Genomic DNA, 18,773 nt, shown 5'->3' on the forward strand with positions numbered 1-18,773 from the left:
CAGAATTGAATCTCCCTTTATTGGCATTTCTTTCCTCTTCTCCCTCCAGCAGGGACAAGCCCCGAGGCTATGTGACTTTTAAGCTGAGAGAGACAGCTCTTGCAGCACAATTTCACTGTTGCTAGCACAGCCTGGGAAAGCATTTGGCAAACTTCACTGAACAAACCTGACTGCACTGGGTAACGCCTCAAAATTCTGATGCTCGAAGAAAGAGAGGGCTGAAGGGAGCTCTACCTACCTATGAACCAATAATTCAGTCTTAACCAGAAAGATCTTCCTCAATTAGCAATGCCAACTTACTATTAACAGCAACAACAAAAAATTACTATATTGCTCTTTGGCAGGATTCAAGTGAATGTTGAGTGGCTTTACCAGCCACAAAAGTCTTTTAAAATAGATCAGTGGGAGGAAAATAAATGGTGCATCCAATAGGTAATCTGCTACCTTTTGCTGCATTTCTCTCTGGTATTGGGGAGAGCAGGAAAGTGAGCATGTGGGAGCCTGAAAGCATAGAGCAATATCAGCCAATCTCTCACTGCTTCCCCCTCTTCTGTTCCCAGGAGACACACAGAAGCTATAAACCTTCAACCTACTTAGGCAATTGCAAGCATCTCAAGCATTCAATACATAAAGTAAGGGATATAATGTTGTCTGAAAAATACCTTCTGTTCACGTTGGTTTTTTATGCTGTTTTGTTTGCTTGCTTAGAACATGAAATCATTAAATATTAAAACCTAACTGATTTGAGCTGGTGGCTTTGACCTCACAAAGGCTTATTTGCAACTGTGCTTGAAGGAAACAGTTTCTAAAATTCACCACTTCATGGCTGTGCCTCCTCTACCTCAAAGTATTTAATATTTTTGGGAACATCTATTTATTAATGTCCTTCAGAACAGATGACAAATTCTGAGATCACATAAAAAATACTTCAGGAACCTACAGGTGTGGAACTATTTGAGAGATACCACAGGCTGTCTGATGCTCTTCACCTAAAAATGAAGGGGAAGGAGTACTTGAGTTCTGCTGCCAGAACTCAGCAGGGCAGAGCCAGCCCAGTCCCACCTGCATGTGTCATGTTGCCACCTCAGATTTGCTGTCCTTACAGAGGGAAGAAATGCTTCACCACAAGCAGCAGTGTCTAAGGAATAACCTCCCAAAAAGAAAATGCTGACCTACACAGGCTACCCAGAACATTCCTTCCCTTTCAGAAAAATCTCTTTAGTACGAAGGACCAACTTCTGAGCGCAGCAAAGAAAGAAAAGCAAAGTGAACTCCAGGACAGCTGGCACTTTCCTGCCACCAGCAGCACACAGGCATGGTCCTCTCCTCTGACTGCCAGGAAGTGGAAACCTTTAGTCAGTCACCTGAGGAACACAGCACAAAGCAAAGTGAAATGCTGCGCTCATGTGCTTCATTTGCTTTCAGGGAGTGCACACCACATAGCAAATTCAAGCAGCTGCACATGCATGGGTATGAGTCAGACCAACAGCTGGCCAGTTCTCTCCTACCTTGCAAAAAGAAAACAAGACCCATCATAAAGGCCAGAGCAGACCCCAGTAACCAGCCAATGAACCACCAACAGATTATTTACCACAGCTGGAAACATACAGCCCAGAGACTGGCACCCAGTCCAGGGATCAGCATAGCTCCACTGCTGGGGATGAGGGGGAATTGAAAACCCCAAAATACTTAACATCATGTCTAACTTCATACACTGCTCACAAAGCCCCAGCCAAAAACAGACTAAAAAATACCCTGCCATTAAATCAGTTTGCTCAGAAACCCATTCCTGATATTTAACAAGGAAAATGATACCAAATGCAGATTAACCTGAGAGCAACATTGCCTTCAACATATATCAAAAGTCAGAATAGACTGTGTAGACCTGTTAGTAACTCCTGAGCAAATGTTAGTAACTTTCCAGAATTTCCCCACAACAAATAAGACACCCTTTCAGCAAGTAAATAAATGTTTTTTCTAAGACTGCTTTCCTCTTTAGGGCAAATGCTGTGAGAAACTGTTGGAAGACTACTCCAACCATAACTACATCAGATCCATACTTCTGTTACTGCAGGTAAACGGGCAGTGTTTTAAAGAGAACAGTATTTCTTTATTTCTGTTCTCTATTTATGCTCCATTTTAAAGGCATCAGGGTAAATAAAAACTGAATAAGCTAACTAGCAGAGGGATGTCTAATAAAGATAATCCTTCCTGAAGGCAAATCTTAAGAAGTTATGGATTAAGAAAAGACATGACAACGAAGACTATGACTAGACACGGAACATACAAATCTATGCAATTTGACACTAAAACAGACAACTCCAGAGATAAATCCTATCTAAATACTATAAGTATTCATGGAAGGAATCATTGCAATAGCATTAAGAAGAATATATGGAAACGTGGTATAGTACAGCACAGAACCAAAGGAAAACCAAAGGTTTGCTTACTCTTCTTGGCGCAGGTCATTGACGCTCCGGTCTAGCGAGATCATATCGCTTGCCACCATATTAAACCCAAACTCCTTAATGCTGGCTTGAACAGATTCTTTGTAGTCTGGTCCTAAGACATATGGCTTCGCCTCCTCTCCAGGGCCACCAACAACTCCATGAGGCTCAGGCTCTTTGGGTTCAAAATTACCAAGGACTCCAGGTCGTAACACAGGGTCTGGGTATGAAAATGTCTGAGGTTTGAATGTGAGATACTGCCTCTGGAGGATATTTTGCTGCTTGTTATCAACACCATGCTGATTTAGTTCATTTTTGGCCTTATTTTTCCTTCGAATGGATTCCAAGTCCACTTCCACACCTTCAACATGAGGCCAAGGTACCACAGGTTTGAATTTCTCATTTCCGAGTCCATGGTCTCCTTTGTTTGGCAGGGGTCTGTTGGCTTCTTTGTCATCCTATATACACACACAGAGAAACAGCAGACCGTATCAATTGATGATCCTTTATTTATTTGTATCCAGTAGCTTAGTGCACTAAGAGTTGGTACTAAATATATGTTGAGCAAGCATGGAGAAGTCTGTGGAGGGGTCCAATGAACACATTTTACTAACGCTACTGGCTGCTGGAGAAAATCACCAGCTGTTGTCCACACTTACCTTGGTGAGCTGGTTCTGGAAATGACCAAGTGCCCAAAGAATTCCCAAAGACCAAATACCCATGCAGGACCTGTACAGCTGAATGTAGTTTGAACTGTAGTTCAAACTGATGTGCAAGGGGCACTGACAGAGCATTTTATGAAGGAGAAGGTGACACAGAGGCAAACAGTGCCACAGCCCACAGCATGGCATGCTTGGCCCCACTGTCGGACAGGGAGTGTTTCTGAGGCTGCCCTGGCTCAGACCTCTGCAGGGTCCCGTGGTTATGAGAAACCTCAGAAGAAACCAGCTGGCTAGAAACCAGCCTCAGCTGGGAAAGAGAGCTGTAACCATGAGTGATATGGCACACTCATCTGTGGCAGCCACGAGCCACACACCATCCCTGCCCTCCACACACACCCCTGTCCCCTCAGCTCACTCCCACCAAGCTCCTCCCTCTGCTGCAACAGCTTTTTACAGCTGGGAGGTGACACTGGTGGCACTGGGGACAGCAGGCAGAAAGGAGATCAGCTGCATGAACACAGGCAGTCCTGCCTGGGGAGGCAGTGCTGGTGCTGAAGAGAACTGCCATGGCCATTGGCATCTCCTGCATCCTTGTTTAAAACAATTTAACCGCACTCCTCCCTCTCTCCACACTAAGAAATTTGAAGTTCTCACTGAGAAGCAGGGCTGGCATTTTGAAAACTGCTCAGCATTTTCAGTGATCAGTGAGGCTGGTGGGGTTAGAACAAGGGTGGGTGATTTTGGAAAGGCTTTGAAGTGTCTGAGTGTGAAGTCTTCAGAATACAACAGCACCACCCATGAAAGCACTCCAAAACAATCACAACTTTTTCCAACACTACTATCCAAGAGTATGACAGGGAAATGTTGCTGAAGGTTCAGATATCCTGCTTAAATTGTTTATTTGTAAGCAGGACAAATGTTAGATCATTCAGAAATCTGCAGAAAACAACACACATTTTAGCAATGTCTCAGAATCAAACAAAATTTTGAGATCAGAAGGATGTCACCCATTCTAACCTGCTGAAGGCAGGTTCACAGTGAGATGGGGTTGCTCAGAGGCTTGTCCAGTCACACCCCTTTGTCCAGTTTCTCAGGACAACCTGTTCCAGTTGCTTGACCCAGTGAAGTTTTTTCCCTAATACTTCAGTAAAAGTTTCTCATATTGCATCTTGTCCTCTCAGTCTGCACCCCTCAGAAGATTTTATTTCCATTTGCTCTGCAACTTCATTTTTTCACGGTGAAAAGATGCAATTAGATTCCCCATTAGACTTTTTTTCCAGCCAAACCCAGCCTCCCTAGCAGGTCTTTGCTAGGTCCTTGCATCTGTGAACATCTCTCCTGTGTTGGGGTAGTGTGGGAGGAAAAAGCACACAGAGCTCCAAACAGCTAAGATCTTTCTAGGGCATCCACCCATTATGCACTCTGCCTTTACTGCAACTAGGGTACAATGCTGACTCATGTCCATCTTCAATTAAACCACATAATACTTCCTACTACATCACACTATTTTCCTTACATCATTCTGCGTAAAAAACCTTCAGAAATTAAGAAAAACACAGTATACAATATTTCTAGGTTAACATGGCAACAGTGGGAGTCAGACAGGCTCCAATTCAAAATAAGGAGTTTATTCAAGAAACATTCTGAGTTCTCTGTTTGTTATAGTTTAAACAGGGAGGACATACAACATGCAGAAGTGTTAGATTATTCTGTTCTTCCATCATCATTTTTTCAGGAACTCAAAAGTCAGTGTTGGAAAAGGGAAGTTTAGGGCATGTGAAAAGGCATATTTTGCAAAAAATTCGAAGGCTGTCATGGATCTAAATAAAGCCCTGAGAGGACTTTTGAAGAGAGCATCATCTCACACTTACCCTAGAAATCAAAAGGAAGGCTTTGCCACTAGACTGTCAGAGCACTGCTGAGCTCTCAGCTCACATCTAATTCCTGCTCTGAGTGCGGAGGCAGCTATAAAAGCCAACAAAACAGGCAGCATCATCAGGAAGGATGCTTAAAGACAGCATAATTTTGACTACATAAAATTTGATGCATTCATGTTTTCAGTAATATTTTGTTCTGGTCTCCACATCTCAAAAGGAGTTGGAGAAAGTACAGAGTAGGGTAACCAAAATGAAGCAGAAGGTAGAAAGGTATCTTGGGATGAAAGACCAGAAAGGCCACTCATCTTTCATCTCCAAGACCCTGCAGTTTGGAGATGCAATGGCTGAGGGGTATGCAACTGAAGTTTAAAATATCATGAAAGTAATGGTTAAACCCAAAGGAAACTCACTGCTTACTGTGATGGATTACAGGTCCATAGGGGGACTGTAAAAGGGTTGTGAGAAACCCTCTGAAAATTTGAATTAAACAGTTGTAGATGCTGGAAGAGTCCAAAGGGAAGGCAGCATAGAAAGTAGCCAGGTTTACACACTGCCACATTCAGTCAACCACCCTGGATCATCAGTCTCAATCAGACAGGAATTTCTTATTCACCTGGTTTGTGTGGAATTAAATAACCTTTCATTACACTTCCATTACCAATAAAACAGTAATGAGCTTCTACTTTGCCAATTCTTTAATTGAAGCATAACACCTCTGAAAGAAATTTGTTTGTTTTGCTGCTGTCAGAAGTGACTTATCCTTTATTAGGATAACATTAGGATCCTAACATTTATTAGGATTACATTTAGCCTCATTATAACTGCTATGCACAATTTGCATTATAATGCATTTATCTGTAGTTTCCTTCTATGCACTAAATATATTCCATATTTGCTGGCATGGGAAAATATTTCATAAAACAAGGAAATTAAATACACAGGCACACTCATTGACCCCATTCCTTCAATATCTATGCTCAGAGGACAAATCAGATAGAAAGCATTTGTTGTGGGTTAGCCCCTGCAAGCAGCTCAGCATGACACAGCTGCTCACTCCTTCCTCCCTAACCCTGGGCACAAATCTAAAACACAGCAATCATAGGGGATGCTATGAAAAAAATGAACTTAATCTCAGGATTTTATGGACATTAAAAAAAATAGAAGAGGAACTAGCAGTGCTTAGGTGCATGGTCATTTCTCCACAGATAAGTGAGACAAGGATTTTCCAAATACTGTCTGGAAAAAAAGCAAAGTCAAACCACAATCAGAAAACTACTTCAGTCACCATATAAACCACAATGCCTTAGAGTTCGGAGCTTCTAGGGCTTCCCCTCTCTTTTATGAATTATGACCCACACCCCCTTTTAAAGGAAAAAAAAAGGTAAATTAAAAATAAAAAAAAAAATTAATCAGTGTTCTTCACTGATTACAAGTTTGGCTCAGGCAAAAGTAGTCATACAATAACAGCTAAACTAAAAGGCATGTGTATAAAAAAAAAGATAAAGCAAAACAACCTTCCTAAAGTGGCAAAACAAAATGGTCTGAAAAATATTTTAAAAGCTTTGAAAGACATAGTAACAGCAAAGTGAATGGAGGGCTCAGAAGAAGTGAGCACAACATGCACCTGAATACAGCACTTCTAGGTTGTCCAAAATTAGGGGACAGAAGCAAAACCTACGAATTCTCTCACATCTGACGACAAATAACTAAACCAACAAAACCTCATTACATCTTTATAAAAAGGACACATAATGCAGAAAAAAGCGTTTTCCACAGACCATTATCTTTTCCAATAGCGTTGGACCTAGGATTCCCTGCCAGCTTTCTAGATCCAGCTTGGTGCATGCTTCTTTATTTTTTGAATGTTTTTTTCACTCCTTAGGGAAATATGCATGAGTAACTGCAATGAGTGTTTCTGAAACAGTGATGTGATATAAATAAAGTCACTATCCTACTTGCAAATAAAAAAAAGGGGGCTAATCATTGTCATTTTACTTCAAAAATTAGGTGCCTTATTGCAGAAGACAGGAATGCAGTTGAAGGTATAGAAAACATACCTGTTTCCCTTTGGGAACGTGCCTATAAATTATACAAAGTAAAAGGAAAGACTGTGAGAGGTCTTAATAAGGCTGCAAGATCAGTCATCTGGTGGGGGGCTGGAGCTGTAGCTGGCAATAAAACTGCCAATGTGAAAGTTGCATAATCTGCTTTTCTTCAGTAACTAGTTCAAGACTGGCAACTCCCTAAAACTCTCTATTAAATAACGTCTGAAAAAAAATTTATTTTAGAAAAGTGGGTTTGCTTGAGAATTTTCTTTTGAGAATTTCAGAATAAATAAAATAAGCAATGATTCCCTCAACACAGTTGTCTGACTCTCAAAGGGTTCCATCCCATGAGACTTCACACCTCCCACCCCTGCCATGGTAGCCTCCATTCGAGCAAGCAGAAATTACACCTACTACAGCTGGTCCTGCAGGCCAAAAGCATACAAAAATGGAAAAACACCCAGCTTCTCAAACAAGGATAAAGACAGAACTTCTGCTGTCACTGAAAAAAAAAAAAAAAGCCTTTAAAATCACTACAACTTTTTGCACAAAATAGTCTGTTTCAAGCTCCACATGCAGCATTGCTTCTAAATCATATTTTGCAAAATCTTCCATCAAACAATTTTGTCGCAAGATGACCCTGCTGACTCAAATTGAGGCTGAAGTTGGACTGTGAGGGTTCCTACGTCAGATATGAGCAATGACATTCAAGCCATCTGGCTTGAAAGGGCCATTTGCTGTCACAGTGCCTGGGCAAAACAGCCTCCTTCCTGCCATGACTCCTCTCAGTACATTGCAGAGTGATGGAATGCTGCTTACATGCTCAGTAGCTCCTACAACGACTTTTAAAACATGTGGAAAATTAGAATAGATCATTTATGAGAACTCCAGAAACACAGAGACAAGTACCATTTGACACCAAGTGAGAGAAAACTTTTGAAGTTTAAAAATGCATGTTTGTAAAATTAACAGATTGCTAAATCCCTCCATTGCATGCTTTGTGCAACCCAAGTGAGAAACCATGCTGTTGATGGTGTTTGTCACAAGCAGTTTCAGGAAAATAGAATTCTGTTAGTGATATTTTTACGTTCACAGTCACCCTCAATTCGGACATATACTGACAATACAAAAGTCCATTACACAGTAAGTGCTACCTCTCCATAGTAGATTTCCGCCCCCTTAAATATCCCAGGGGAAACAGAACAAACTTAAACAAGATCAATTCATATCTACCATCCTGGAATAAATTTTGGAGCTACCAGGACTGTACAGCTTTGAACCACAAACACACTGCAGTGATGGCATCTCTGAAGAGCAAGTAATCTAATCCTACAAGAAAACAACCACATCTGTTATTTTTTGGAGTCTTCAGCATGAACTTGGTCAGAAGCCACTTATGAATCACAAGTCCAACCAAATAAAAAGAAATTTGATTATATAAACAAGCAAGCATTACACTAGATGCATATTTACATATATATGTATATAATATATAAATATATATTAAAATATAAATATAAATATATATATAAATGTTCTACTCACTACAAAATACATAACACTGAAGTGTGAATGAGGTGCAAGAGCCACAAGCAGCTTTGGAGAAATGAGTATTGAGCAGTACTTTCATACTGATGTATTTTGTACTCCCACTTATATCTGAGGAATGGCAAATAAAAGATTGTGGGTGGGATTTTATTTCTTCTTTTTTTGAAATTTAATTAAAAAAAAAGCAGAGCAACTTCCTCCTTCACCTGTTTCCTAGATTTCACAGCATCTATCAAGCTGATTGACACGTGATACACTACTCATTGCCCTGCACTATCCTTTATCCAACTCGTTATTTTGTTTTAGATCCCAAGTAGCTCTTGGAGAGGAAACAGTTTTGCCAGGAATAGATACCTGTAATAGAGCTGCTAGTCATCAGCACTGAGAGAAATCCCTTTCCCACTCACTCCTTGTCTTGTGTGATAAGGCACAACAAGGCAATCACTAGCACATATAACTTGTGCAGTACAGAAGTTACTGAGTTTTCAGTGGATATCAGCAGACCACAGCCATTAATATTGACTCAGACCACTGAGAGAATGGTAAAGTAGCAGCACTTCTGAGCCCCAAATTACCTAGCCAAGGCAAAACAATTTAGTGGGGAGTAAGATAAACAAGTTTATTTTATAGCTGACATTTCTGAGATAGGAAAGCGTTGCTTGTGGAAAAGTGGAGTGTCCAAAAATAAGAAGGGCACATAGTAAAGGAGAGGAACTGTTTGTAGAGATGTGAATTTGGTAACAGCTCAGTGCTCTGCTGTAATGAAGGAGTTTGACAGAATTTAGCATTCAAGTTCCAATTGCATTAATCTACATGAGCCTCTGTATCACGGATTCCTATTAATAGATAAAAACAACCTCTTGTTATCTAGTAATGAGTCTAAAAATTAACAATATTCACTGACATCTAAGGCCATCTCTGCTGGTCTTTGAATCTGTGAGGTCAAGAAAGACACTGAGGAAGATAAGGCTTAGTTCATCAACTTTATTTCATTTTTCAAATGATTGCTCCAAGAGTTCCCTGGGCAAAAAGACCCACTAGCTCTTCCTGTCCTCTTGGATGTCATCTACTTTGTCACAGCACAAGCATTTATCTAGGACAGTGACTTGAGGCTAGTGCTGCATACTGCCATGCTCTGCAGCCAGCACTTCACACGGTCATCCACAAGGCACAGCAACTGCTACTAAGCTATGGAAGCCCTCAGATAACAAATCCTACGGAAGAAGGAACAATACCCCTTTCAGTCGAAATAACCTGATTCCCAGGTTGTTCACCTAACAGAAGGAACATAATCAATCCTGAGTTCCACCTGTTTACTTGCAGAATATCTTGTTTAAAGACATGCCCAAATTTGGATGTCACTATGATACCCATCTAAGCATCCCATTTAAATGAAATTGCTCTGTTGTGACATTATCTCTCACTTGCAAGGGGAGCTAATGATACTTCTGTCATCCTCTTTGGCCTTGCTGTGTATGTGTCATTAAAAACTCCCGCAAAGTAATGCAATCCTGCCACAACTGCTCTTTCAACTTGCACGGCTTTACCCCCTGTCCCTGCTCCTCACTCCATCTTCCAGTGACACTGCTCTCCCACAACTTACTGCTGGATATGTCTCTCTTGGAGTCTGGATCTTCTACAAATGCAATTGTGACATTCACGTGCTTCTGGTCCAGACTCAGCAATCCCCTTTGGGAAGTTCAGATACCTCCATTGAAAGCAGAGGCTACCCAGAGAGCTGGCCAGAGTGCTTGTGCTACATTCAGTCTCATAAAAATGCTGCCATCGGTCACCCAAAACTTGCAAACTTCACTCTCTCACCTTCAGGGGATTTCAGAGCACAAGAAATGACAGAACATGGCCTGTGCCTTACCTATGTTACATGATGGCTCCTGAGGAGAGGTGCAGTACTCCTCGAATTCCTGTGTGACAAGCAGTTTCCCAATTACACTCTGCCCGACTGAAAGCAAGTAAAAATAAAGACACTGAGTGCCTCAGAACAAATTACTGTAAAAAATAGCAGTCCCAATGTCCTCATCTTCACTAGCACTCAGTGCTTGGGGAATATTGAACCAGCTCTTAAACCTAACAATCTCCTTCCTGATTGCCTGAGATACAACTCTTACTCAGCTTTTACACACCCCATCCTGCCATTCCTGGTCCTGTCACACTACCCCTGGTCCCATCTGTAGTTCAACAGTCACAGTGTGCTAAAGAAGCCCTGACAAAGATCCATTTCACTCAAAGCCCCCACTTATGCCCAAGAACTTTGCAGAGCAATCACAGACTTATAGAATGGTTTGGGTTGAAAGAGGACCTTGAAGACCACCTAGCTCCAGCCCCCTTGTCATGGGCAGGGGCACTTTCCACTAGATCAGGTTGCCTGGAACTACATCCAACTTGGCCTTGAATATCTCCAGGGATGCGGTGTCCACAACTTCCCTGGACAACCTGTTCCAGCATCTCACTGCTTTCACAGGAAAGACTTTTTTCCTAATATCTGCTCTAAATCTACTCTCAGTGCACCTTTCCATGTGGCTATGGAGAGTACCATGTAATCTGGATAGTAATTAATGAGATCTAAAATAGAAAGCCTAAGATAAATACCTGAATAAACTGATATCAAAGAAATCTGACCTTGATTTTGTAACTTAAGGCTAGTTTTGAAGCAAGCAAAACAGTCTCTTATCATTAAGATTACAATCACTTCCAAGTAAAAGAAATATTCTTAAACTAAATTGCAAATGAAGCTGCTGCATTACCTAAGGGGATGTATTTCAGTCTCTCCCACACTCTAGAAATGAAAACATGTTGGCACTAGTAACCTGTGCAATAAAAAGAACACAAAACCATATCTGCAGCTGCTTGCTGCAGAATAACAGAAAAGCTGTTAGAGGACCCTTGATAAGACAGAAGTATGATCCAAAGCCTCTTAAATCCTCTCCTTACAGACAACACACTGAAGATGACAGAAAAACTTTAAACTCAGAAGAGCAAGAATTTATTACAAGTTTATTACAACTAGACCAATCACCATTTTCAGTAGAAGAAAGCTGAAGCAATCATAGAAACACAGAATGGCTTGGGTTGGAAGGAACCCTAAAGATCTCTCAGTTCCTTCCCTCCTGCCATAGGCAGCTCCTACTAGACCAGATTGCTCAAAGCCCCATCCAACCTGGCCTTGATCAAGTAGGACAGAACACAAAGAAGCACAAAAGCAAGTATCTTCCCACACACTGCATCTTTTCAGGTGTGGTTTTTCTCCTTGCTACTTAAATGGCTTCTTTGTTTCATCCTAGTTCAATTTGTCTGGTCCCCAAGGAACCAGAGACCACAAGAGACCTGCCCGCACTGATCCTGGCTCTCTTCCTGACACAAACTGAGGAAAGACAATACTGTACATCACACAAGGTAAGTCAGCTTAGGTTAAGCACTTAAGAGTGATCTAACAAACCACCAGCTGACCCAGTGACTGCAGAACAGTCTGCCACCAACAGCTTTTCAACCACCCATAGCCTACCCTCCTTCTCTGCCCAACAGATAAATACATTTCTGCATACTGCAGCCTACATTGTCATTAGTATGTATTTAGCATGGTAGTTCAACTACAAACTTCTGTAGAGTATCACCCACATTAATTCATTCTTAAACAGAGACTGCAGTGACTCAGAGCTCCAAGCAAGAGAAAAGCACCTGTTAGTTATATTTACCCTCAAATACACCATATGGGTTACTACACCATCGATGAGACACCACACAATTAAAAAAAACAACCAAACTAATTTGTATGCCAGTTGACTAATTTCATGCTAAATCCAGCCATTTGACATTTTACTGTATTTTAGTTGTTCAGAACGCTGTTGAGATAACAGCCAAGCCCCATGAAGAGGCTGAAGAGAAGGAGAGCACCAAGCCCCAGGGTACAGCTCTTCTACTGCAGTACCAGGGAGAAAATCTGTTCCAGGTAAGCAAAGCCCAGCAGACTCTGACCCATCTTTACAAAATAAAGTCTAGTTCCTTGTCTCTTCTTTAGAGCAGAGACACTGAGGACCCAATCAATTCCAGTTTTCCTTCTTTTCCTGATGCCACACTCCACATCAAGTCTCAGGAGATGTCAAGTTGCATCTACACACAGAAAGGCCAACACCTATTGCCTAGAAAGTTAAACCTTTTTTCACTTAAAAATATAATTAAAATAATTCTTTTTCAACTCCTCAACCTGGAGGGTGCCTTGCTGCACAAGAGGATCAGCAAGGTGACTCGCTCCTGAAGCTGATGTGCCAGCAGCTGTAGGTATCACAGGAGGGGTAAAGCAGCACAAGAACAAGGCATTTCTGAAAAACAAGCGCATGAAACTGGCTTCCAGGGACACAGCCAACTCCAGAACAATGTTTAAACAGATGAAGGCTATGGGAAATCTCCAAATACTCAGAATTCTGGTCAATCTAATCAATATCATCATTGCTCATTTCTGTAAACATTTACTGCTATGTACTTAGTTCAAATGTCACCTTCTGGTCTCCTTTTCATTTCTCTCAGATTTCCAGTTTTGCTTACAATGCTGTGATGAGGATGATGCCATTACTTACCCTATTTGAGAAGGGCAGAAGGTGAAAGTAAGAAATTTTTCCAACTCTTTCTTCCAGGCAAAAGATAAATATCAGGAAATCTCTGTGAAAACTGGACTGCAGAAACGATGGCACAAAATGCAGGATGTTTTTATCCTGTCTCCCTCCTCCAAATGTGATTAGGAGCATCACATTTGCCCAGGGCTACGTGGCTTGGAGCAATACAATCAGATTTTCAAAACAATGTTTAGTCAGAATCATACTTAAGCTGTAGCAAATTGCCTCACAATACTTTGAATAACTAACATCTTTTCAGCCTATGATGCAAGAGAAAAAAAGGGAAATATATGATAATTAGACAACTGTCCACAACTTTTCTTTTTTAGAGGGATTTTATGAATGCTTAACTGGAAAAATTCTGAGTATTAAGAACACAATGGGCAATTGCATCATCTCTATGCTGAGTTGAGTGTAAGATGTAAAAGGGCCTCTAGATTTCAGGTCTTCATGATTCCTGGAATATTTCTTACCCTCTTTGTTAAAAAAATGAAGAGGTTAAGAATGAAATTTTTTTACTGTCTTTACACTGCAATGAGAGGCTAGCAAAAGAGGATTTGTTTTTTAGTAATGTAGATATGCAACTTTATTGATTAATAAAAATTAAAAGGAAAAATAGCCTGCGTACTTGAAAATAGTGTTGTACTGATGTCTTCGCCACACAGTATATGCTGATCCATGCAGTCTAACTCTTTCTACAGTATTATTCTACTGATGCCACATGTTTACAGTGTCAAGTGCTTGGCAAACAACTCCTGCAGTTTTTGCAACCAAATGGAAGAAAGAGAAAGCAGACACGAGAACAGAATAATTTGCAGCAATATTGCCACAATCCAGAACACCAACACCTCTCTCACTTGGATGTTTTCTCTGGTGGTTTCTCATTTCACTCCTGTGCTCTGTGATCCTCAGCAGCACCACCCTGTCTGCCCTGCCCAGCAGCTGGTCTCAGCCAGTACCACTCTCACACTCAGTGCTTTGCTACAATTGCTGAGAACTTTATTCCACAGCCCTTAATAGCTCAGCAATAACAAACATCTCCTTCCCAACCCAAAAACCTCCTTCATCCTTTTTTCCTGGGAAGCTGGGCCCTCCAAGATGAAAAGGCTTAAAACATCACTCCAGAGCATCAATACAAGATTTGTTCTCATCACTACATTTCAACATGAAATGAAGCTTGTGACCTTTCTAGTTGAGTCATTGTTCCTTCCACGTTCTGTTTCACTCTAGAAATATCGTTCATTTTATGCATTTGTTTCAATGAGATCTTAAAAATAGAACTCATGTTTATTCATATGGACGTTAGGAATTATTAAGAATTTCTAAGATGTCCTCTGTCCATTTCATTTTCTTTCAAAAAGCAAAAATTATTTTTCTTTTCCTGTGTAACAGTATTACATAGTGGACTAGGAAGTAGCAAGGCTTTAAATTTTGCCAAGACCAAACCCATTTTATAGATGTTCTCTATAAATTGAAGAAAGAAATAGATAAAACTGTTTCTTTTGGACTGAAACAACCAAAATTTAAGTAATTAAGTTTTAAGCTTCAGAGATAAGCAGGTAAAAAAAAGCTGTGCTGGTTTTGGCTGGGGTGGAGATAATTTTCTTCCCAGTGGCTGGCATGGGCTGTGTTTTGGATCTGTGCTGAACACAGGGCTGATAACAGGGAGATGTTTTTGTTATTTCTGAGCAGGGTTGCACAGAGCCAAGGCCTTTTCTGCTTTTCATCCTGCCCTGCTGGCAAGGAGACTGGAGGTGCATGGGAGGCTGGGAGGGGACACAGCCAGGACAGGTGACCCAAACTGAGCACAGGGATATTCCAGACCACGTGGAATTGTGCTCAGTGTGTAAAGTAGGGGGAAGAAGAAGGAAGGGGAGGAACATTTGGAGTGATGGTGTTTGTCTTCCCAAGTTACTGTGATGGGGCCCTGCTCTCCTGGAGATGGCTGAGCAGCTGCCTGCCCATGGGAAGCAGTGAATTCATTCCCTGTTTTGCTTTGCTTGTGTGCTTGGCTTTTGCTTTCTGTATTAAATTGTCTTTATCTCACCCTGTGAGTCTTCTCACTTTTACTGATCCAATTCTCTCCCTGACCCCACTGGTGGGGGAGAGGGGGAGCAGCTGCCTGGGGCTTGGCTGCTGACTGAGCTTAACCCACAACACAAGCATGCACTTTGAATTAAAAGAGTTACCATATATAACCCATAACTTTACTATAGATAAAATCCAACCTCTATTATTTTTCAGAAAAAGCCTCAGAAAGAAACAAGAACTATTGTCAATTGTCACGTTCTATGTGGCTGACGCCAGCTTCTCTGGCTCCTCAGGCATCAGCAATGAACACTGCACTGGTTCAAGCCTGCAGAGGAACTTCATTCTTGTTCCTCAATCATCTGGGACAGATGGATATTTAAAAATCATGCATTTCTTTTATATAACTCAGCAAGTAAATGACATTTACAATATAATAAATCCATCACTAATGGACATGCTTGATCAAGAGATGCACTTTTCTGTGCTGTATCTTGTCTGCCTCAATTTTTAGAGAGAGATAAGTCAATCTCATTTCATATTTCTTGCTATTAAGGAGCAAACTGCATGATTAGATTTTCGTTTATCTTGAAATATTGTAATCATTCTCAAGCTTTACCACAGTCTACTTCTGTCTTTTTTAAAATTGCTTTTTAGAATTTGATCAACTCTACCTTTTTGAAAGCTTCTTCAATGAAACAGCCAGGTAAAGCTAAAAATTGCATTGTACACAACTTATACATACAGTCCAAAACCCGCTTCTGCAAGTTTCATCTGAACTCCCATAAGATTTCCAAAATTCAGAGTATTTATGCAATTTCCTTGTGTACTGCTTGACTAGACAAGAGAAGGGAAATAACTTGTGATCAGTTGTGTTCTCTGTGATTTGATCTCATCTTTCCTTGGCCCTTCATTCCTGGTCTTTCCTACATAGGACAATGTGTGTGGTGTTTGCCAATAAATTAGTTATAGTCTACTGAACCATTGAGGTAAGACAGGTTCTTATCTGCACCAAATACTTCAAAAAACCCCAAAAATCAACACAGCACACACATTTGAAGCATAAAAAGGAAAAAAAAAACCTGCAGCAACACTAAACTAATAAAAAACCAATATATTGAACAGACAAATCAATCTTGGTAAATCAATCTTGCTCTTTCTGTGACACATACAGCCAGTGATATTGTTTGTTTTGCTGTGAGGTAAACATGATGAATATAAAAATCTATCTTATAGCCCTGCTTTAGAAGCTACATAATGTGTTAGCACAGCTGGGGTATCTGCATCTTTTAGATAGCCAGCAAGAATGCTATAATATAATCCACAAACTTCCTAAATGGGCTCCACTAAACCAGCCTGTGCTTCCAGCTTTGCACATTTCTCTGCACTTGCCATGCAGTATCTTTTATTTGGAGCATGGAAGCCGCTGTGGGCACCTTGAGACCACAGGGCCAATCAGAAAGGTGGCCATGCTGCACCTGAACTTCAAGTAATGCACTGCCCTGATATTTACTCTGTCAGTGCAGATGATCCATGGTGGTGCCACAATATAAACCTGAAGCTGTGTGAGACTAACGATCAAAACATTACTCTCCAAATCAACACTGGGAACTGACATCCACTGCCTTCTCCTAACACGGCTCCAAGGATTAACTTCTAGCCTTGAACATCTTCTGAGGGACTTTCTTACATCTGGCAGATCCTGAAGAGACTTTTAACATGACCTTTGTGCTTCCAGCGCAGGTACACTATGGCTGGCATTTCTGACCTCACACCTGGGGAAGATGCAAGTGGACAGCATTCTCCCATCTGCAATGACTCCCTAGCAATGGCCCTGTAGCATTCCACTGTTCAAATTAATGGGTGTACAACACACAAAGACACCTGAAGCTCCTTCTTGGTCAGAAAAAATGGAAGTCAGCTTTCTCAGCACAGTGCCTCTGTCTGCAGGATACTCTCAGCATCCAACCAGCATAGCAACAGGCATTTCTCTGCAGCAACACAATCTTTTCAACAAATGTTCACTTCTTGTTAGCACTTTTGTTATGAAATCTGAAGTCCTGGCAATTCAGACTCTCCATGTAAATACTGAGAATGGAACACTGGCTAAAAATTGATCTCAAAATGTCAGTGAGCCTTTCCTCAGGGTATAACCACCCCAGTAATGCTGTTTCCATCTGGAGCGACTTCCACAAGCCCTAGGCATGTGCATTACTTGTGGTTTTCAAACAGAGCTGCTAATAGCTGCATTTATTAAAACTGCCCTTCACTTACTGCATCTTCCATAGAAGAGACCTTACAAAGTCTACTTATGATCTATCCAGTTCATTAAAAGGGTGTTTAAATTGGAACACAGTTCACTGAATCAAGACCTTTACGTGCCAGCCTTGCACTTCAACTTCTAACAAAGACAATTTTGTTAAAGCCTGTCAGAAAACTCAATTTAAAAGCTTTCTGCAATCCCTGGGAAAGAGAGTCTGTTGTCTCTAACACAGCAAAATCTGGCCTGTAGCTGGAAAATGAAGAGTCAGTAAGGCAGTTCATACTTTAGTCTGACTGGGGAGTGAGCCAGTGCCTCCCAGGAGGAGGAACTGCAAAAGAAGAAAATTGTCAGTATTGCAATCTCCAATATTGAAGAGAAGCTACATACATCAGGCATCAAATACCACAGAAGGATGAACTGGCAAATGTACCTGGACAGGACAGTAAACAGTACAGAACTGTTTACTGTACATCAAAACAGAATCAGCAAAAGAAACCAAAATCCACAAGGATGATACTCTAATCAAAATACACTCACACACACATCCACTGTGTTTTGCTACTGTTCAATAAACGGCAAAATTCTGATATAGAAAATGGTAAAGGAAAAGCAATATAAAAGAGCTTCTTCTGTAGGAGACCCTACATTGCCACGGTTGTCAGCCATGCCAGCATTTCTACTGTCAATAATCAGTCACCTTTTGGGATGAAGTGCTTTCTTTTGAGAAGTACTTACACACAAATGACAACACCACAACATAAGAGGTATATGTTCTGTTTAAGACTGTCATATGCAAGTTATCCAAATGAATATTTTCTCAATACATGAGATCCAGACTTGGGCAAATATTGTAAGTTAAGATAGAAAAAATCAGATCGATTCATTCTTGCACTAAATAGTTCCAGTAAATTATATAGATAAAGCAAAACAAACAAACAATGCAAAAATTCCACCACAATGTGAAAATTTTCACTTTTCAATTCACTTCAATTAAAAAAATAACAGCCTAAAAAATAAGGTAGTAGGCACCTTTGCATTATAATAATTTCAACAGAACATGAACAGCATAAGCCTATGCATTAGCTGTTGCTTCAGACAGAGTGTTTTACCTGGTTATAGCATATTTTCCTTTTGTTTAGTATAGCACTTCCAGTTCTGCAATTCCTGACAGTATGGCAACTGCAGATTTGTAAGGGATGTCAGATTTATATAAGAGGTAGCAAAGGAAAAAAAAAAAACAAAGAACACTTGCCCATTCTTCCTACAGAGTGAAGAAGC

General features: G+C 40.7%; 1 protein-coding gene across 2 annotated transcripts in view; it reads right to left on the reverse strand.

The window, feature by feature from the left end:
* The window catches only part of GALNT7 (polypeptide N-acetylgalactosaminyltransferase 7), a 70,839-nt gene that overhangs the window by 37,034 nt on the left and 15,032 nt on the right, over positions 1-18,773 (reverse strand). For both annotated transcript variants that reach the window (XM_054294862.1, XM_054294869.1), the window contains exon 2: positions 2,451-2,905. In XM_054294862.1, the coding sequence (XP_054150837.1) occupies positions 2,451-2,905 (455 nt within the window). The remainder of the gene's footprint in view (positions 1-2,450; positions 2,906-18,773) is intronic.

This window comes from Melozone crissalis, unplaced genomic scaffold (genome assembly GCF_028551555.1).
Source record: "Melozone crissalis strain CALT ecotype California unplaced genomic scaffold, PUWL_Pcris_2 ptg000006l_1, whole genome shotgun sequence".
NCBI classification, from domain to species: domain Eukaryota; kingdom Metazoa; phylum Chordata; class Aves; order Passeriformes; family Passerellidae; genus Melozone; species Melozone crissalis.